The sequence below is a fragment of the Centropristis striata genome, chromosome 6, assembly GCF_030273125.1.
Source record: "Centropristis striata isolate RG_2023a ecotype Rhode Island chromosome 6, C.striata_1.0, whole genome shotgun sequence".
Lineage (NCBI taxonomy): Eukaryota > Metazoa > Chordata > Actinopteri > Perciformes > Serranidae > Centropristis > Centropristis striata.
The window spans coordinates 6,480,200-6,502,929 of record NC_081522.1 but is presented as its reverse complement, the minus strand read 5'-3'; the positions used below and the strand labels follow the sequence as shown (position 1 = coordinate 6,502,929).

The following is a 22,730-nucleotide window of genomic DNA, read 5'->3' as shown; positions in this document are numbered from 1 at the left end:
GGAGCCCCAAGGGCATATATCAGCTGCAGCACTGCTGTGCATGTGTACGTGTGCGTACGTGCGTGTTTGTGTGTAAATGCCTGAAACTTGCACCTGCATGTCTTCTTTGTGCTCACTTCAGTTCAGCCGTAGTATCAAGGGAAGTCTACTAACCTGTCTCTGGGGCTACAGTAGGAATTCACTGACTGTACTGCACTTGCAAAAACACACACACACACACACACACACACACACAGCAGGGCATGGTTTCACGTAGTGCTAAAGGCAGCAGAATTATGTAAAAACATTTTGTGCAGTAAATTATTTCAGTTTAAAAGAAACATAATTATGTTTGAGATACTTTGGCCATCATGTTCATACTACATGTTATTGTCAAGTGGTTCCTATATTCTTACCCTTTCCAAGTGTTCTGTATGTTTTCAATTATGGCCTAAGTGATCTCAGCTGCAGAGGCTACACTCTGTGTATACCAAGGATACCCTAAAGAGTTCACTGGGTTCTTTCTGATGCTGCTTGTATCCACGTCACACTAAACAAAGCTGTGAAAGGACCTTAACACGATTGCTTTCTACATGACCATGCACTTGTCAGTGCGCACACACACACAAACACACACAATGAGTTAACAATGAACCCTTTACACCCAAGGGGGTTGGGGATGTTTTTCGGGGGGACCAAGAAACAGCGGCTATGGTTGACAATGGCTTTTGTGTCCTTGTGTGTGTGTGTGTGTGTGTGTGTGTGTGTGATCCGCAGCAAGCGCGGAAGCCCTACGATGTGCGAGACGTGATCGAGCAGTATTCCCAGGGTCACCTCAACATGATGGTCCGCATCAAGGAGCTGCAGAGAAGGTGGTGTCTTTGACCTCGTGTCAAGTTCTTTCTTCAGTGCTTTCTTTCTCTAACTTTATGTTGTGTGAATTAAACTTTTTTTCCTTTTTTTCTTTTCTTTTTTTTTTTTTTTTACATTTTTGGCACTGATATGTTGGATACTATCTCATAGTCACAAGAAAAAGGACAAAGTCTGAAAACAAAACATATAAATCTCTTAGATTTAACTTATATTTAACATCAACTTCCCTCTGAATTACTGGCTTAAAAACTCTTTGCATGTTTTTTTTTTTTTTTAATACTAAATAAAACCGGCAAAACAAGACAAAATATATACTTATATTTGCAATCTGTTCACATTGTCAACATTTAACTTTTTTGTGTGTGTGTGTTTTTTTTTTTATTCAAAACATTGATGCAGTAACTCAAAGTATAAAAATGATTTGTCCAAAACAGCTCAAGACAAGGGTTAAATCTTCAGTCTTGATTTGGCCCTGTTTTCTTGTACCATTTTCCATTGGCAGTATGGCACACATTAGCTGTTAAGTGTTGCATGAACCATGAACATTTGTGTTTTTCCTGCCCTATAGCTATGTAAAGGCTGCAGTATAGCCTCTGAACAAGGCAGGAGCAGCTTATAGTATATATACTGACATCATGGTCACCTGAACTAAGTCATGACAACAACAGGAAGAGAGGTGGCTCCATTACTAATTTCTATATTTAGCTTTTCGGTAATTACAGTGCAGTTTGTTACTGTTCTGACTGTTTATCTGACAGATAAGAGACTCTCTGATTTGTTACACCTTGTTGAGCTGTAATGAAACCCAGTCCTGACTGAAGTGAAACCTCTTGTCCTCTCCCTGCAAATTTTCTCAGCTTTTTTTGATGTGATTTTCGCAACACTTCACCATGAAAGAGGTCGCTTAGGTAAAAAATTAGGTCAGGCTTATGTAAGAACATCACCTTGACCTCGTAACACCTTTTGCAGTAATTCAACTGAACCGTGGTAATGCAGTGTGACATTTTGAAACCAGCAGGGCGTCATAGTTTCAATCAGTAAATCAAGGAAAGACTGATTTTAATTACTAAATATAATTTAAAGCTAACTGCATTAATGCCAAGCTTCAGACCAAAAATTTGTGGAGCAAAAACAAATTTATAATCGGCATTCTAATAAATTCTACAATGTCTTATATAAAAATCCAAGCTGCTGATTTTTATGTATTTATTTTATTTTATTAATTTGAATTGTTTGAATTAGAATTTTTTTTAAATTCCTTTTAATTTCAATTTTTTTTGTTTATTTAATTTAATTTTCATTTAATTTTTTTATTATTATTTATTTTATTTTGTTTGCACCTCAAAAAAGGACTCAAACTATTACCACTAAAATGTTGAGGTGATGAAAAGAAGAGAATAACTTGCAGTTGAACTTGCTCCAGTAAACATATATATATATATATATATATATATGTCTAACAGTCCTAATGTGCACATAAATTGCCTTATAAATCACATTATTTATTTTGAAAGCTTGACATCTCAATAAGAACATAGTCTTTATTTATTCATCCCTCTAAAACTTGCACATGTTTTTTTTCTTCCATAAAGCAGTGATTATATGAATACCGTTCAAGCTGACGCCATTTGTTTGATTTTATTGGCTCTATAAATTGGCTTATATTATTTTACTGTTTTGTTCATGAGCTGGAATAAAGTGCTGTTTACTCTACTGGATCTCTTCTGGATCTGGCCAGTGTTTCTACCTCTCTCCGTCTAATTACTTCTGTCTTTTCCCCAGGCTTGACGGCACACTGGGGAAGCCAGGAATGTTTCTTCCAGGTAAATACACAGAAAACACAACAGTCTACATCTGATAGACAGCCATCATTCCTCACTCCATCTCTGTGTTTACCCCTCACACATACACCAGCTGTGGCAGACTAAATATAAGAGAAAGATAGGCCCCTTGATGTGTGAGTGCATATATCTCTGTTTGGATGTGGGTATGTTTACATTTGTGCTTTCCTATTTGTGTATATGTGAATTTGTTTCAGGATTCATCTAGGCATCTAGACCAGACCTGGGCTTTGGGCGGCCCACGGGCCACATCCGGCCCGTTGGCTGTTCTTGTCCGGCCTGCCTGACCTTACCAAGAAATTAGAAAATCAATATAACCGCAGTGCTTTTATTTTGAAAAAAATAGCAAACATTATTATTAGCACTAGAGCTAACAAGCACTTTTACTATAGTTAAGACAACAAATATAGCCACTAATATATATGGCAGAATAAAATAAACTTTAACAAACCTTGTGTCCTGTCAGTCAGCCACTATAGGAGCCTTTTTCATACTTTATATCAACTTTATATGAATTACGACGCACTCGTTATTATTTACCGTTCGTTTTTTCATTTAACCGTTCTACTGGTTATTTCCTGTCACTACCTTTCAAAATTAAAGCACCCGTTTTACACTGGACGGCACCTTTTCAAAATAAAAGCATCACAACATTGTAAAACACCTTGAAAATGTACAAACATGAAAAAACAAGCTATAAAACATAAATAGGAACCTTGCTAAAGGTCATTTACAGTTGTGTTTAAAATAAATGGAAAAGTGATACAGTGATTGGAGTATACTACTTTTTACTGCTATACTTGATTTACTCCACATTAACAGTCTCATCATAACATGTGTTCCTATCAGTAGCAGCTCAAAACCAGATAATTTACTATATTTTATAAAGCGATTACATTAATATTTAGCAGAATTTATTTCCGAGTTTTGGTCCGGCCCCTGCAACCTTCGTGGTATTGGTCATGTGGCCCCTTGGGAAAATGAATTGCCCACCCCTGATCTAGAGTATATATGTTGTTTTTGAATTTAAAGTGAAAGTCAAGTAGAAAATAGGAATTAATCACTTAGTATCTTCTAATTATCTATCTTACTTTCATCAAGTGTGAATATATAATATACTTTAATAGAATAATTTGCTATTAACAGCATCATAACTTAATATATTTAAATCGGTGATACTGTATTGTATTGAGTTGTGTTTTTTTTTTTTACCTATCAGTTGTAATAATCATTTCATTGCAAATAAACATATAGTTCACATAATTTAAATTAATCATGTAGATATTATTTGTTTCATCAAAAAACATAATGCGGCTCTGACTTCAACTGAAAAATTGATTGAATTGGAAATTATGTTACATTTCCTTGATCAGTATGAAGAATGTCTTGATTCGATAAGCAGTTTTTGCAGGTGTGATTTGTACTTGTTTTTGAAGTTTCATCATCTGTAGTCATCGCTCTATTCTTTGTTTGCTCTGCCATTTTAATTGTTTAATTGCAACACAGGAAGAGTTGCATTATCCCCGCCTATCCCCTGTGGATCAACCACAGCTGGGTGATGAGAACTAACACTAACTCTGCGACGCTTGTGATTTTCATGCAAATGTTGCTTCAGACACCCAGTTTGTAATACTGTTAATGCAAGGGCTTTCATCAATGGGCCATAGGCTTCTTAACTATTGTGTCAGATAGTAACCTAATGGACATTTATTTACATAAAAATTTTCACTTTAGTATAATTAATCTAAGTTATCTGCTCCGAGCAATCAATTATAAATTGTTTTTGTTATTGTCATTATAACTTGTTGATGTTATACATTTGTTTTTTTCTATTATCAGTTTATTACTTTCTAATTACTATGAAATTTTAGGTGGAGGCTTTAAATAAGCCCATGTGGGTTTTCTGCCTCTCCCTGCACTTTACTTTATATGTTATCTTTGTCATTTTATGTAATTCTAACTGTGCAAATAAAAAATGAATAAATAAATAAATAAAAAATTAAACAGAATCCATGTCAACTGAAAATGACACTTGCACAACAAATATGTCACTGACTACTGATGAATTAGGGCAATATGATATAATCTCCATTCCAACAAAAAAATGGCTAATAAAAATAATATTGTGCTGAATGAATAAAGTGAAAAACAATAACAATTCAGTTTAATTAACGGGATCCTTCTAAAGTTACAATTAATGTAAGTTAATTAGTTATTCCTCTCTTACCTCCCTCCCTTTTTCTCTTCGGTCCATTTCCCAGCTGCTTAGTACGCATCTCTTGGCTGACCCTGCACACTAACATAGTTAACCAGTAGACCAGTTGGACAAGGGACCCAGTTAAGAAAACAGTTCCTCAGAATTGTGCATTATCTCCAAGGCTGCACCACACACATGTATACTGCCCTACAAAGCCTAACTGCAGTAACTACAATTTATGTCAAAATTGAGTTATGACTATAAACAAACTCCTTGATGTCTGTTTTATCATGTGACAAAGTTTTAGATTTCAATTTTGCTTTATTTCAGAGAAATAATTAGATAAAAACCACAAAATCCAAATCAAAACCAAGCAGTAATTGCACTTACTCTGCTTTGTGTGTATATTATATATAGTATATGAATTTAAACATAAAAATAATAGAAATTATAAGTTTATTTGAAAGGGAATTAAGTAAAAAAAAGTAAGATAAAATGATATCTAGACCAAAATATAACATTTCTTTATAATATTAAGTCTAATATATCTAATATGCACATCTTTGAATACAGTTGTTAAACACTTACATACACTGATAACAAAATCAGTTGGGAAATGTTTATTCACTGAAAACAAAATATAAAAGCTGAAAGGAGACAACAACATTGTAGTTACTGCACTCTGTTTATCATTACTATTAGAACCTTTTACAGCAAAACCAGAGTGCAGTAATTACCTTTTTGGGGTCAAAGGTCAAAAAAACCATCCTGATTTTTGAGCAAAAAAATTATGTCATCAATACATGTAGAAATAAGTGTCATATCACTTATCTACATATAACCAATTTGGCCGGCCAGTTAAAACATGTTAAAAAAAACTTTAAAGCAGTTTTTCTCAGTTTTAGATTTTAGATTGATGCTGGTTTGAAGGTAAAGGGTGGTCACATTAAATATTGATTTGATTTAGATTTTTCTTCTGTTAAATGACTTTGCATTTTGTTAAATGATAAAAATTAACTGCTAGCATTTCTATGTTTTAATGCATTCTTATTTTACAGGATATTTTCACACCTGCCTAAAACGTTTTCACAGTACTGTATATACAAACCAGCCTGAATGAATGGTTATACTCACACATTAAATCATGCACATCTGTGAAATTATCATTGCAGAGTTTTCCCACTTCTGAAGATAAATTCTCTGCTGTGTTGGTTATGCTAAATCCAGGGATATAATGGAAGCTTAACCTACCTAAACTCACTTTATCCAGCTTTCAATCTGCAGAATCAAGTTAACTTGTGTTTTTAAGGCTACATAAGTATTTCTGACAAGCATTTACTGTTTACTTTACAGCAGGGGGCTGTAAACTGCCACTGTGACCCGTACTCACAAAAATGAATGAATGGATGGTTTCAAAGAATTACGAGCCTCAGGGCTCTGACTGTAAATGACAATGTTATGTTTGTGACGTGTGCGTGAGCGTGCAGGAATTGATCTGAGTGTGACCAAATGTGCTTTTCTGCATCTGTTTTTGTGTTTCGGCGAGCAAGAAATTCAGCAGTAAATTTTAGTCATCATGACAAATGTATTTATTTCAGCATTGAATGTTTTGTTTTTTCACCAGGAAAAGGAGAAGATAAAGAATACCCAACTATTGGAGCGCGAATGATCAGGCTAGAAGATAAGGTAGGCACACTCCTGCTGCTCAGTGTGTGTGTGTGTGTTTTGTCTGTAAGAAAGAGATAAACTGATTAGATTACCGTCGGTGTTCGTAAGCAGACGTATGTGTGTGACTGCATAACTGTGTCTGCTATCTGATGAATGCGTGCCGTGGAATCTTTTGATGCGACCGTACATGTTTTGGCTGTGCTCGGTCAGTCTGCACCGGTGCCAAACACACACCTGCATTCTCTGCTCTCCAACTTATCAGCATCTATTCAGAGCTGCATTTGGGCCGTGTGCTTGCTGCAGCGGACTCGGGTTCGAATATGGCCTGAGGTCCCTTTGCTGCATGTCTTCCCCTCTGTATCCCCCTTTCTATCTGTCACTATATAATAAAGCAGTAAAATTTTGCAGGTTGGGCAGAATAAATGCAGAATAAATGTGTCATTTTCGTTAATTGAATTTGAATATTTCGATGTTCTGGGGTCTCTAAACAGTCTTGGAGTTGCATGAATTGGGCATAACTGAAAAGCTGAGACTTTTGTGGTTTCAATTAGCCCAATTCTATTCATGTGTGATGATATTTGTCCCTATAGTAGCCATATCATGGAGTGAGACAGAAAATCTTGTGACTTCCAGGATAGTCACTGCCTCATGAAACTTTACAACCACAGGCGAGAGACCTAGGGCATTTAGTGAAAGTATGGCTTCCCTAGCTATATTGACAATAATGGGGTTTCTCAGCAGTTTCCGGAACAGATTTCTGCTCTACATCTAGTTGCAAAAAAATGCAATTGTGCAGAAATTTCTGAATTGTCAAATGAAAAAAAAAAAAAGAGCTGCATTTAAGCTTTACCTACATTCTGTGCTTTTTTTTTTTGTCTTGACTCCTTTAATGGGCTGGGTCATTTTGATGATTTTCCATGCCAGGCCTTTAATTTTTCCTCTAATCCTCGGGACATTGGGTGGTGACAGTTCTTGGATGTTTATGTTTCCATAAGTGAGTATTAGAGGAGTGGAAGTAAGAGGGGTGGGGGCATGAGGCGTCGAGCCAATAGACAACAGCTGTGTTATGAAGCCCACGGGTGTAACTAGGCGTGTCCTCCCTCATAGTGGAAAAGGCACAACGTGATGCCAGCATGATGCCAACCCTGATGCCTCTGTACTGCCAACATAGACATTCCCCCTCTGGGGATGGTTGTACCAGTCGGACTGGTGTTTGTGAATGTCTCTGCCTTCCTGTCTTTGTGTCTTTTCCAATGCGTAAATCACACGATATGAAATGTGTTTGTTCGTTGATTTACTGTGTGGCTACATCTGCTGTTTGTTTTTCCAACCGGTGGCATTTCTAGAAAGTGAAATTATGTTTGATTTGGAAAGGCTTGGGTTTTGTCTTTTATGTCACTGGTGATTAAAACCGAATACCTTCTCACATCTCACAGTAAATGAAAACAACTGCCATACAATAGAACAATGCATTCTGCAAACCACTTCTTTTCCATTCAAGTCAGGCAGCTCAGGATTTCCCCCCACTTTGCCTTAACATTTACCATCCCATCTCTGTGCGCTCATCAACACTGACGTTCTCTGATGTTTGCATGAGTTTGCTGTTCTCAGACCCCTTTTGTTACAGAGAGAGGCGTAATGATCTTGAACCAGCGTACTCTCCGAGCCTGAAGACCTCCCTCGGTGATTGAGTTACGGCCCATTTGCTCTGGGCTACATGTTGTGATCGCAATCTCCTGATTGGAAACATAAACCTGCGTTCAGGAGCGCCTCCCATACCTATGACTCTCTCTTCATTTTAGTCTCTCTTTTCCCTCTTTCACTTCTGCCCTGACATGAAGTCAAACTACAATTGAGAGGTGGATAATTGAGAAACAAATCAGTGCAACCCTACTGATTCATGCCGCTAACCAATGTGGAACCAATCACTGTTCTTCTAATCAAAATTGAACTTGCATGCATTTCTGCATCAAGCGTCCTCTCAAAGAGAAGCAGCAGCAACATACGACACTCAGTGCCAGCCATCCTTCATAATTACTATTTTCCTCACCTCACCTCCGCTCCCACCCTCCCCCTTTCCCTCCTTCTTTTCTGGTTGTGTGAATTTCTTATTTTGATGGTTCTGACAGGCCAGCACACCTGTTAAATGGAGGAGGGGGGGGGTCGTTTTCCCTCAGGCAGCAGGTGGATGAACCCGTCGACCTCTGTTACTTGGGCCGCTTCCAGAAATGCCTGCACTGTTAATCTGCAGCAACACTTCACAAGTATTATTCTCCACTATTGTAGGTATATTTATTGTGTCAGCTTTACATTTCTGGAATTCAGTGATTTTATAATTGCACTTATACTGCAATCCATTTAATTGAAAGGAAAAACAACCCCTGCTTGTAAATGAGGACAGCATTTCCTTTGTGCTCCTGACCCATTTTCACTCAAATCCTTACTCTGTTGAAAGTTAAACTGATTTAGACAACTACGAAAAAGTGTTTACTGTTGAAACGGCATTCCAGCGTGAAGCCACTCAACACTCAAGCTAAATGAAAGTTTATAGCAGATGTATTGTGATATAAATACACAATAAATTAAGTTTATTTGAGTGCCCTTGAGTTCAGTTGTCACTTGCACGTTGTTTGCAACAGGCTGTCCCGCGCCGACTCTTTTGTTTGTCTCACATCACTGCATGCGTTTCATAACGTTGTGTAATTTCGGAGTTGCGTCACTTCTTGCATGTTGCTCATAATAGTAAACCTAATCACACACAAAGCAAAACCTCTGGTGTCACAGTTGAATCACTTCTGTATAGGATCTTTCCCAACAGCCCTGAGGAATTATTCATCAACTCTGTGCCCTAATGTGTGTGTGTGTGTGTGTGTGTGTGTGTGTGTTCCCATGCCTTTCTCAATACTCACTCTTGGTCAGCCTCCAGCTTCATTTTTTTTTTGACAAATTCCCACTTTCTGCTCCCCTCACCCCTGTAAAACACCACACATGGACCCCTCTGACTGTGCTGCTTTATGCTGCAGCTGAGTAAGTAACATGGAATAATTTTCTTGTCCGGCTATTGTCAGCACATCACTTGAAGATGAATTTATCTTCGGTGAGCTGAAGGGGGATCGGGCATTGTGTGTCCTGTACAGGGTTAGACAGTGATTTATCACACAAAGACAAAGACACATATAGGTCTGCACTCACACACACATGAGCATGGAGTCGATTAATCACTGGTGTGTCTAACCCCACACACTCAAGATTGAATTCTCCAGGAGTGACTTGGAAACGAAGATGGATGGCACTGTGTGACAGTGTGTTATCTTTCTGTCAGACACACTCGATGAAAAATACTCAAACGACAAGCTCAAACAGTGGCCAGTGTCTCTGGGCTCCAGCGCGGCCTTTCAGTACAGAGCTCGCTGAATGCTTTAGGATGAAGTCAGCCCACTTTTTGTGGTAAATCTCTCTCTGTTTTATTGGAACGGGATTTTTTTTTCTCATAGCAATAGACAGAAAGGGCAGGGAAATTACAACAATATGCTTTCAACATGGCCTGTAAATGTCCGTCTGAAAAACAAGCTTTTTTTGAAGTCTGGTCCTATTTTTTTTTCTGCAGAGATTTACCAGTATTGTGAAGTGTTGTGCAGCCCAGAGCAACCCAGCAACTTAAAACTGAAATTAGTGTGTAGAGCTGAAGGCAGCAGCCTTTAATTATGTCAGAAGGGAAATTTGTTTTGTTCAAGGTTGAATGTTTTTTCACAAGTTTGAAAAAATATTGCACTACACCAACACAACATTTAAAGTGTTATTTACTGGCATTAGATTGTCTTTTTATTTAACAATAACAAGGCAATATGCCATTCAGACTTTTGAAAATGCTGAAAATAGTAAAAAAAAAAAAAAAAAAAAAAATAGAAAAAAGTTTTCTTTAATTAAAAAAGCACCAGAATTTCATTCAACTTGAAATGAAAGTGTGGTTTTTAATTCACTTCATAAATTAAATTGAGTGTTAGATAAAGCTGTATATGTCTAACTTATTTTTGTTTTACTAATCTACACATAACATCACAAATATATATATATATATATATATATATATATTTTTTTTTTTTTTTTTATTGTGCAAGAAAATGATTATATATCAAGTAAAGACAAGGATAGGGACACAAAAACAGCCAGAAAAAAACATGTATTTATTAAAAATATATATTTTTTAAAAACAGGTCTATTGTAAGATATGATCTCACCTACAAAAACATGAAAAAAAGAAGGAGCTTGGTCAATTTGTGAAGAAAAACAATTCAGCAGCAAGGGGGCAGTTATTCAGTTTTTGTTTCACATTCAACATTTAGTCTGTCATAATTAAGTCATCATAGTGGTATTCAGTTGTATCTGGAAGCTGTGTTGGTCTTTGGTGGATGTAAAACCGTCAGCAGTGTCTTGTGAGGGGGAAAAAAACCCTGTAATGTGCCCTCCAGACCTGCACAGACATGTCTCTGCTTAACACATCATTATTTGTGTTGCTCTAAGTACACTACATGGACCATACATCACACTCACTCTGTGGTTAACTTCACTTCGCTATATTAGGGCAAATATACTGTGCCATGTATGTCACGCTTATATCATGTGCATTAGCACTAGGCATACGCACAAGAATGCATGCCCTGACCGTAATAGCATCTCAATTAGGTAAGTATGTTGTAAATTACAGCAAGACCAAATACTGGAAATGCTTGAGGGCCGGGACAGAGTGTTGTGTTTGTTAGGAGTCCATCTGTAAGGCATTTAGGGCCCCTCGTCTTTAAAAGCATGGCTTTGAGGGGGGCAGGAGTGTGTGTGTGCACGAGTGTGTGTGTGTGTGTGTTTAGACTGGTCCGAACCAGACGCAGTGGAGGGCTTTATAGATGAGGGACTGGTAAACACACACACGATCATTTATACATATTTATACATTAGACCATATACAAAAATACAAGTGAATATACAGGCACACATAAATATACAAATGCAGTCACACGTACATGCACACTGCAGGGTCTCAGTGTTTCAGCTGAAGTCTGAGCAAACAGGAACAGCTTCATTATCTCTGCAGCCGGTGCAGGAGGATCCAGAGTCTGGAGGAGCAGCGACATTTCACACTGTGAATGTATTACTCTATAGATGATTTGTGCATCTATAGATTTATTGTATCCATTCCTGTTTTCCTCTATTTTTGTATATTGGGGCCCAGAACAAATTACAGCTCACATCAATAAGAACTATTACTTTAATCCCTCTTTAGTGCCTGGGGTATTCTCTGTGGCTGTAGCTGTGATGTCATTTTCTCTACAAAAAATGTCCAATTTTACGATCTCTACAGAATTAATGCACAGGAATCAAAGAAATATTTATTCTTAACTGAAACCGAGTAATAGTGTAATAAGCTGAACAGCATGTTACAGACCACATACAGAGATGTAAAAGTTTTTAAAGAGATTTTTAAATTCTTTCGACTTGAAAGATATTTCAGAGTTCAGTGAGGTTCCCGCTGTTTTTATGTCATGCTCAATTGATTTTTAGGGAGAATGGTTATTTTTCAGCCTATTTGAGTTTACTGGAAAGATCCAGAGGCTTTAAAGCCACATTTGGCATCTTCAGTCTTCTTTTTTTTTGGATAATAAAAGAGGGAATTAACTATCTGCAAACTTTAATCTTTGTGCAGCATTATGTTGGTATACTAAGCAAAAAACAATATTATAAAGTTTATTTACTCACCGTTATTATGAAGTAAAAGTCCTATAGGGATGCACGATATAGTTTTTTTTATACTGATACCAAAAACTGATAATTTTCTGCTTTTCACGGCTGCTACTGGTAAGATAATCGATAATTTTATTTTAAGTTTATGGACACTTAAAAGGGCAAAAATGCTTAAATGTGGTAAGCAAATATGGATCATCTAATATTTCATAGATCTGACCTAACCAAACCTTGATGTTGTCAAAAACAGTTCTGACTCTTAGAATGTTCATTCATTTTTTTTCTAGCAATGCACAGATAAAAAACTTCACGATGGAGCATTTTGCTGAAGAATCAATAAAGAGATTTGCTTAAATTTTCCACTTTGTGTGTAGTTAAGTGCAGTAAATAGCAACTGAACTAATCCCCCCAAATTTGTTATTTTGAGTAATGAGACAAATGTATTTAACATTGTCTGCATATTTCACTATTATCCCATTAAAATATGTGAAATTCACACCTGGTTGTGTTGCATCTTAACAAGTGTGTTTATACTGTACATTTGCCCTGCTCCCTCCTCCTTCCCTTCTACTGGGTCATCAGTATTGCTCTATTCATTCCTTCACTTTCCTGCAATTTTCTCAACCCCAAGAGTAATGGTTACAGAGTCTGCAGCCATCCTACACTGTAAAAAAAAAATCTGTTTAATTTACAGTAAAATACCTGCAGCTGTGGTTGCCAGAACATCACCGTAAAAAAATACAGTGAGCGTATGTTAATGTAAATATCAGCAAAAACTGCAATTTATACAGAATAATCCCATTACTTTTAGGATAATTGTGTCATCATGGTATTTCTCCATTAACTTTAAATGAAATTTTCTTTTTTTTTACAGCAAAACTGTGTGTTTTCTACAGTTTCTGGCGGTAGAATTTAAAGTTTTATACTATTCTTTGATTTACAGTATTTAAAAGTATCTACAACGGTGATGTACAATGTTTAATTTTACAACCTATTTCTGATGCAATTTGACAGTGTTTTACTGTCATTTCTACAAACATTTTTTACAGTGTACCTCCCATTGTCCAACAATGTCTATCTTCCTAGTTCTCTGTTCCCCCTCTCTCTCTCTGTTTTTCCCGTACGGACACCTCTCCGTCATTTTTTCCCCCCTTTGCTCCTATTCCCAGCACCTCTCTGCCCTGAGAGCACCCTGTCTGTTGTTGTGCTGTGTTTTGATATATGTGTGTATTTGGCCGCAGCATGCTCAGCGGGGAGCCGGACTGACCGGGCCGGTCTAAACAAAGAGAGGAAACTTGGCAAAGGAAGCGCATACACACAAAACACACACACACACACAAACTGAACACACAACTTCACTGCAGCGGCCGAACTCTTACTGTCCCGCGCTGCAGACAAGCACATACAGAATCTCCCTGCATGTCTGGACTTGGCCTGCGATAGCTTCAGCACACAACAACCTAGTTCCCTGTTTTCTTTTCCTGATTAAATCTAGTTCTCTGAATCCTTTCCTGCTCGGGCTTCTTTGCACTGCCACTGAATGTAAATGGATAAAAGATGTAGATCTGTGCAAATATGCATGTGTTGCATTGTGTAAAATTGTATTGAGATTTAAAGGGATGTTTTTCTTTTCACTGTCCCAATGCCACAAGAAGGTCAAAGGTGATTGTCCTCTGCAGAATAACACTCCCCGGGGCTGCTAGGCTTTTAGTATATTGCACAGAGACAGTTCAGGGACAGAATGCATTACTTCATGTCATGACTAACATAGTTCTGTGTCAAAATGCAGCCTCATTAACTTGGGAGCACAATACAGGTCCGGTGTCATCCGGTAATTATACAGTTTACCTTGCAAGGGAAAGAAAAATAGAAAAATATGACTATAAAATCATTTTTTATAATCTGATAAACGTCCAAACATCCAGTGTTGTATTTCATCTTCCTACTGGTACCTGTTGCAACACACCCACGCCAAAGTAACCCTTTGTGGTTTTTTAACACACTTGTTTTTTTTTGCTTTTTTCCCCCTAGTTCTTAACCAGCAGCCTTCGCTCCACCACCCTACACTGTAAAAAATAATCTGTTTAATTTACGGTAAAATACCGGCAGCTGTGGTTGCCAGAACTTCACCGTAAAAATTACAGTGAGTGGGTTTTCTACTGTAAATTTAAATGTAAATATCAGCACAAACTGTAATTTAGACTGAATAATCCTGTTATTTTTAGGGTAATTGTGTCATTCATTCACACATCATGGTATTTCTCCATAAATTTTACATGAAAATTTGTGAAAACTGTGTGTTTCTTCCAGTTTGTGACAGAAGAAAGTTTTGTTCTATTCTTTGATTTACGGTAATTAAAAGTGTCTAATACAGTGATATACAATTTTTCATTTTACGCCCTATTTCTGATGTATTTGACAGTGTTTTACTGTTATTTCTACAAACATTTTTACAGTGTAGCTGCACCATGCCCAACTGGTCTTTCTCACGTCGACACTTCCCACCGTCGATGTGATATCTTTACAGCGCTGTGAACTCGATAGCATGCAACGAGTGCTGCGCCGCTGCGGGTTAGATAACGCAACAGGAGCGGTGTGCTGTTTTGCAGTGCAGTCCAGCAGTAAATCATGTTTCGGCAGTGCGCTGGGGATGCAGCCCCTGGCAGCTCCCAGACGGCCTCTGGCTCTGGCTCCCTTCTCTTAGCGCCACTCTCTAATTTCAGAGCCGGGACCCTGCCTACTACTGTGTCTTTACCGCATTCCCACAAACCAGAGACGGACAGTCTGCCTGCATGTCTGGCTGCTCGCTCTCCATCTCAGTCTCTCTCGCTTTCTATCTCTCTGTGCCTTTGTGTGTCTCTCTATCACTCTTTCACTCTCACTCCTTGCTTTTTGCCTGCTGAGCTTGCCCCTTCTTCTTTCCTCTGTCTCTGTCTGGTTCTGTGCCTTTAGGATTATAGGTCTGCAGTCTCACTCACAGCATCTAAATCATGCTGTACGCTGCCACTGTCTCTCGTCAGCTCTCTCTCTCTCTGCATCTTGGTAGCACCCACTGTGGGCTTGCTCGTTGGCTGTAAATACCCATGCTACATTTCCATTTTAATTGCCCAAGTTTCGCAGGGCCCTGGGATATATTTTTTGCACATATATTTTATTGTCTTGGCCAGGTGCCCTCACAGGGCTGGACCTGACCACTAATATACTCCTGCATGGACAAGTTCATTATCAGCAGCGAGGTGTGAGCTTATTTAAGAAGGTTATGAAGGGGTCAATATGCAGTTCATGAAACAGGGGTCTGTGTTTTATTGGGAATATGTAGTCTTACTAATACACAGTGCTAAGTAGCCCTGGTGCCACCATACTTTTGAGTGCTATTAAATCAGTCTATACAGCATGGAACAGTAAACCAGCTGTGAAGAATGCCAAGCTGTGTAAATTACTCCAGAGACCATGAGTGTAAATGTCACTGCTATTAAGTCAAGCTGGTACCTGGGGAACATGTAATGGGTAATATGTGCATATGTATATTACTGTATGTGTGGGTCTTATGCAGATATGTATTTCTGCTTTTCATCCAACATGCGCTCATAAAACACCATAAATATATTGCGAAAAGCTTTAGTAAGTAAAACATTAATTTAGCTTATCAAGTGTGATTCGTTTCCATGAAGTCTGTAATTGCTGCTGTAGTTTGGCCAGTTTCCCATCATGCCGGCACATCTAGCTCTTAGTGGCTGGGTGCTGAAGACTCTGCTCTACCTCGGGCCACAATACTTGTTGAAAACTATAGGCCAGATAGGAAGTTATTATTAAAAGGTAAAAATATTATATTATTAACATTAAAGGAAATTATTTTTTCAGTTGCATTTCGAGAAAAAAGTTGTAATGATGAGATAAATTTGGACTCAGTGGAACCATGTTTTCAAAGAAATGGCAACTACAACCTGATTTTCATCAATTTCATCAATAAAATGAGCAAAAATCACAATATTTAAGGATGCAGTAGTACTTAAATCCCCCGACACATAAATTAGCTATTGGTAGAGACATGGCAGTAGGGTACTACAACTATTGTTTTAGGAAAATCTGCTTTTATTTCATTTAAAATCAGGTTGGGGCTTGCAGTCTTATTTATCAAACTCAAAAGTTTGATTTTATTCTCAACATTTTGACTTCTTTCTCAAAGTGCACAATTACATTTTTCCTCCCCTCTACTTTCCTCTTCTGAAAAATACTGATTTTGATTTTGATTCATTTTCCAATAGATTGTTTCTATAAATACTGATGCTCTTGATTTAGAGAAAAAAAAAGTGATGCCCCAAACAGGACAATAAAGCATTGGCTCCAGCCAATGGATGGATTGATGGATGTCATTAGTTTTACAGACATTTGGTTGTTAACCATAGTATTTGACAAATTTAGATATTGATCTGATTAAGATTAAGATTCCATTATTAGTCCCAAAATGGGGAAATTTACACACCATTGAACACACCATGCAAGGAGCGGTGGGCACATTCACGGTGTCACAGTAGGATTCATCTTGTGGGGACACGAATGTACAAAATGTGATTTAAATCCACCCAGTAGTTGCTCTCATATTTCCGTCTGGGCCAAAGTGGTGCACCAACCGACACAGGCCAACGTTGCCATCTCATTATACAGTAGCAGATTAAAAATAGAGTAAGGTAAATTTTATTATTGCAGCAGGGTGTTGTGCCATTGCCGGTTAGCGCCTTAGTTCATGGAATGATTTTAACTAGCTGTTACTAATGCCGGCGTGTTTATGACTGTGTAAAGATTTGACTGGGCCACTTGTGGTTCAGACATTGGCCCAGTGGTACTCTGTGCCCAGACACAACCCCTTAGGCAACAGTGGGGTTGCTCGTGCCCAAAGTAAATCATGGCATGTGTGTGAGCACATGCACACCTATGTGTTTGCCTGATTTGCTCCAGCCACATTATGCCCAGTCTCCTGTCGGCTTCTATTTGCTTTAATGGTGTCAGGTTTTTGCAAAACACTTAATAAGCTTGTCTGTATGCTATACTTTTTTTAAACTAAATGACTAATGGTTTTATGGGAGTATAACGCTGGGTGTTTTTCTATACCTCTGGGCCCTGTGTTTCCCTGTAGAACAATTTAAGTGACACACCTTTCAATTGTATGCAATTAACTTTGTAGTCCACACAGGATACAGGCCTCGCCTAAGTCTCATACGGTACAATGGATCAAACCGGGAAGCTGGTATTTGAGTTTGAATCAGTGAAGGGGGCCGTGAATGGGAGCTGCATATTTACAACACTTTGAATGGGGACCATCAAAAAAAGGGCCCCCACCCTTTGTGTGTTCTGCAGCTATGGTCTGATAGTACAGCAGGCTCCTGAGAGTTGAATATCATAACTAACATACCTGCCAAGTGTCACGTTGTACCAAAAATTCAAATTTTAATGTCTTTTATGGCATCTAACAGCCATAAAACAGCCATAAAAATCCCTAGTTACACTATCAAAGAAAATAAAAAGCATGATTGGTAGTCAGAGTTCAGTTATAAAATGCTCATACAATGCGGAGAGATCTCCCAGAGGTTCAGTTGCTCTGCTCCTGACAACACTGTTATTGGAGGAAGTGATCTCACTGGCAAAAAGTACAAGAAGCTGTATTGTAGTAATAAGGAGTCATTTCCATTGTCTGCTTTGGTTGGGGAGTGTTATTGCTGGCCTTGATCGCTTCCAAGTGAGACAGATAAGCCTGTTTATTGTGCCATAGTTGATTTTCTGTATATGACACTTGCTGAGGGCACTTCTTCCAGGAATCTTTCGACATGAGTAAAGTGGGAACAACAGCAACAACGCTCACAGTTCAAAAACACCAAAATATGATGATGTTACAATGATTGAATGGAGACAGCATGGTAGTCACAAGAGAAGTCTTGTGCAAGCGTTGCTTAATTTTAGCAGAATTGTCATGTGGGAACAAATAACATGCGGACGTGACTGGCAACATTTCAACTATAGACAGTCATGTTTTTGGACACCTGATTAGGGTTTCAAAATTCAGAATTTTTGGAAAGTTTTGAAAGTTGGAAACCTTCTGTGGGAATTAACGGAAATTAACAGGAATTTACGGGAATAAACGGCAATAAACCTGGAATTTACAAAATTGAAAATTGTGTGTGTGTGTGTGGGGGGGGGGGGGGGGGGGGGGGTAATTTTATGACAAAACAAAATGTTTATATTTATGCTTGGATATGATAGTTTGTTTCAATTAGTCCCAATTTCCAGTTAATTCCCATAAATTCCCATATATTTTACACAAATTCCCATAAATTTCCATATTTCCCATTTTTCTATATTTCTGAAATTCCCCAGTTTCGATTCCCATGGAAAGTTTCTGGAGCTTTACTGGACATTTTCCACCCCTATGCAACGCTACACCTGATCAATGTATGTCAAGTGTTCGCTTTCCCTTTTTTCTTGTTTTGATCTTTAAATGCTCCTGGGGCTTTTAAGCTTCACAATGCTCCACTATTTCTCGGGCTAGTCACTCACTTTTAGTCCTTTTTTGCTGTAAACAACTGCATGGTGCAGCTGAAAATTATGGTGCTGATTTAAAGACACACTGAGGGGAGCTGCAGACTGTGGGTTTGTCATTACGGTTGACAGTTTCACATACAAGTCGTCATGTGACACATTGCTGATGTAAAAATAAGCGACAGAGAGACAGACAACGAAATGGAAATATTCACAAACACTTTCTTCAACATGTAAACAGGGTGAGAAATATTCCCATCAGCTGATAGTCTGAACACACAGCAGACAGCTTAACACATCCATTCACTCTAATTCCAGTGGTGCTCAGGAACTGAGACAGACAGAGATATAGGCAGACAAGCAGATAGAGATAGAGTGAGAGACAGACATTAGCCTGGGGGTCTCGATACTGTACGTCTCCTCCGTGACATAGTGCCGAGGAAGAGGGAGGCCAGGAGTGTCTGAGCTGAAGTCGGCCTGATAAGCAGAGCAGATAAAGGGTTGCAGTGAACCTCGAGCAGAGACAAGAGTGAAACAGAAGGGCAAGCTGACTGGGATATGTCTCTTCCTTCACACACAAGGAGGAGTCTTTGGCAAAGAATAGAGAAGACTGGAGAAACTGGACCAAAGTCAGAGTGATAAGCAATAGATAAGATATTCTGCTGTGACTTCTATTCTCACGCAGGCAAACTAGTCCTATTAACTGATGTGCCAGCATAGAAGTTGTTCTAAAAAAGTCCATCCAATTTTATTTTATTCAAAAAGTATAATAAGCCAAGTTAAATCACTTTTTGCTGTAGCATCTGCACACAGTAGTCACGTTTCCATCAAAGACTTTCTCTGCGCATTTTGAAGTTTTGCATTTAAAAAAAAGCTTAATGGAAACACCAAAATTCGATAAAACTTTCAAGTTTTTACGGTCGATTGAGGTGTTTTTTGTCTTTTTTGAAAAATAGTTAATGTGCTAAACAGGAGATGGAAAAAATGTTCATAATAAGTTCTGACATAGCGAACATTAACTGGCATGACTGATCTGCTGTTTCTGCTTTCATTCCTGAAGACATATTTTCTCTCATGGGTGGCCAAAGTTGACATGAAGTTTTTTTTTTTATTTTTTTTTTGCTAGTGCTCAATCTCATCTTCTTCTACTGTTTACTGACAGATTAGCCTACTGTAATACATTACACTGCCATCTTCTGACCAAAGTACGTTCGTGCAGCTTTGTTTATTCACTCTAAACCTGTTGATGGGAATGTCCCTAATTAGTATTTTCTTGAAGGTAACATTTCAAAATGGCTAATGTCACTTCTCACGCACTTGAGGAGTTCGGCATGCTTGCACACACACAAACGCAGACAAAAACACACATAGACACATCAAGTGTGCTCAGAGGCAGCTTGTGGTGAGAAGTGAATATCGAAAGGTCAGCGTCAGCCAAGAGGGTCATTCCCACCAGTCCACTGCTGCCCAAACACCCTGTGTCTTAGGGGTCAAAGGGCATCTCAGCAGGCCTGGTAATTAGAGCACAATGGAGCCTGTTCTGACCGTCTGTGCAACTGTGTTTGTTGTCCTGTCAGTTTGTCTCAGCTGACAGCAGGGTGTGCACAGCTCGAGAAAGAGAGAGAGAGGTGAAGAGAGAAGCAACAAGAGTTTCCTCTGGAGGGAAGAGAGGGCACTTGAGCCGTTGTGTGTGTTACCATGTGTGTGTTACCGTGTGTGTTTCTGCATGTATACGGGTGTCTGAGCATTATGTTTGTTCACTATTGAATTCTGCAGGAAGGCATTGGGTTTGTGCCTGAGGCTATTTAAAAAGCATTGAATATGTTTTTTGTTTACCTCAAATCATGGAAGCTAACAGCCAGCAGCGACTTAGCACAGCATAGCTACACTGCAAAAAAGCCAACTTGTATTTTTTGGCCTAAAACAGTGATTTAATTTGGTAAAACTTGGAAATATAAATTATTGACATTTAGGGCAATAATGTAAGTTAGCACAGCAAAGGAAGCCAGTTGTCTGCTCAAAAACAAGTTGGTGAGATGTTGTTACTTATATCTTTAAGTTGGGGTTCACAACAAGGGACAATAGTTCTGCTAACTCTTATTTCTTTGTTGTGAAATGCAGGAAAGTGGTGAAATTCGGTCATTAGCGAAAGCTAGCTGCTAACTGATGCTAGCGGCTAACTAATGCTAGTGGCTAACTGATGCTAGCGGCTAACTGATTAGCCATTAGCGTATCAATGCTAGCTCAAAATTGTGGTCACAACATTAGCTGACATTTCATAGCGGCGTTACAATCGTGCCAGAGAAATTCAGAGTTGAGCAAACTCAAAAACAAAACTTAAAATATTTAGTTTAATTGTCCAACTTAAAATTTTATCGAAGTTTGTTGCCTTGAAATTTTGAGTTCACCCAACTTTTCTTTTTTTGCAGTGTAGAGTCAGTTGCTGATGTAGGTGGGAGTGCAGTGTCCTCAGGTTCTCAGTTAGATCCATCCTCTCTTGTTTGTTACTTATAAACCATGGAAGCCTAATTTGTAAGGGGTGCTCAAATATTGCAATTTTTGCTGCAACTGTTTGTGTTCTGTATTTAATTTTTCTGTGTTGGTGTTTTAAACATGATGTGTCAGTCCTGTATCTGTAAGGTTTGATGCATATGTTATAAATGTAGTGTAGTTTGTGCATAGTGAGTATGAAATTATCAAAAAAGATGTCAGGCAGTAGTAAATGCGAGGGCACTTGAGCCATTGTGTGTGTTACCGTGTGTGTTTCTGCATGGATACGGGTGTCTGAGCATTATGTCTGTTCACTATTGAATTCTGCAGGAAGGCACTGAGTTTGTGCCTGAGGCTATTTTTGACTTTAAATCAAGAGAAAGCCTCTGTGTGTGTTTGCAGCTCCCCGCACGGCTCATTCAGCACCTTGACATTGGCACTGGGCCTCTGTGGAGATCTGCTGTCTCAGCTGGATTGCTCCCCTCCCTTTTCCTCTGACCCGTCTCCCCCTCCATCACTCACTCCCCCCTCTCTCCTGCTCTACTCCCACCTCCACTCCGGACCCTTCCAGCTTCCCTCATCCAGGGGAGAAGAGCTTAAATCACTCCCTTCTCTCTGTCTCTCCAAGGGTTTCTTTCCCCCTTACACACACTCACCCCGTCCCTCCCTCTCTGATAGTGTGGAGGAGGGGGGTGGGGGTTGGGGGTGGGCTGTGACTGTTGACTCAGACTACTGTTGGAATGCAGGTGCTGTGTGCGTGTGTGTATGTGCGTGCTGTGGTAGCCCCTCCCTGGACTCAGCAGGCAGCTCGGTGTCTGTCGTCTGTCACACCAGCCGTTCAAACTGTGCTGTCACTGGAATGACAGCATGCTACGGCAGATGGCTGCCAAAATATCAAAACAATCTCTTCTTAGCACTCACGCAACCTAGGTTTTAGTCAGAGGTAATTAGGTTCTAATTTTTGTTTTTAATTAGATGTTACACAAAGGATTATTTTCATTAACGACTCAGCTGTTGATTACTTTTTGATAAATCGATTGTTTTTTCTTAAGTTATACTTCTCGTATAAAGAAATTGTTTCAGCAATATTATTCATATTTCTACACCTCATACGTTATAACACTGAAGACGCTTTATTCTGAAGGCCATGAATAAAACATTTTTCACTGTTAACAAATTACAACACTGAAACCAAAAATACTTGGGACATTATTTAAAAGTTAATAGAATGCGTCAAATTCAGAACAGTTTCCAAAATACAAAGATTTTCCACTTTAAGCATGTATATGTATTTATATTGTATTCAGTCAAATGTGAATCTATTGTGTTTTTCACAGTGTCCCAACTTTTTTGGAATAAGGGTTAACATTTTTACTGCAACTCAAGAAAAAGAAAAACTTTCTGGATTTGTTTCAAAC

The 22,730-nt window shown here is 38.6% G+C and overlaps 1 protein-coding gene across 1 annotated transcript in view; it reads left to right on the top strand.

The window, feature by feature from the left end:
• kcnq1.2 (potassium voltage-gated channel, KQT-like subfamily, member 1.2) overlaps positions 1-22,730 on the top strand; it is a 188,859-nt gene that overhangs the window by 115,177 nt on the left and 50,952 nt on the right. Inside the window, exons 15-17 of the mRNA XM_059336070.1 lie at positions 757-851; positions 2,635-2,675; positions 6,515-6,576. Of these exons, the coding sequence (XP_059192053.1) occupies positions 757-851; positions 2,635-2,675; positions 6,515-6,576 (198 nt within the window). The remainder of the gene's footprint in view (positions 1-756; positions 852-2,634; positions 2,676-6,514; positions 6,577-22,730) is intronic.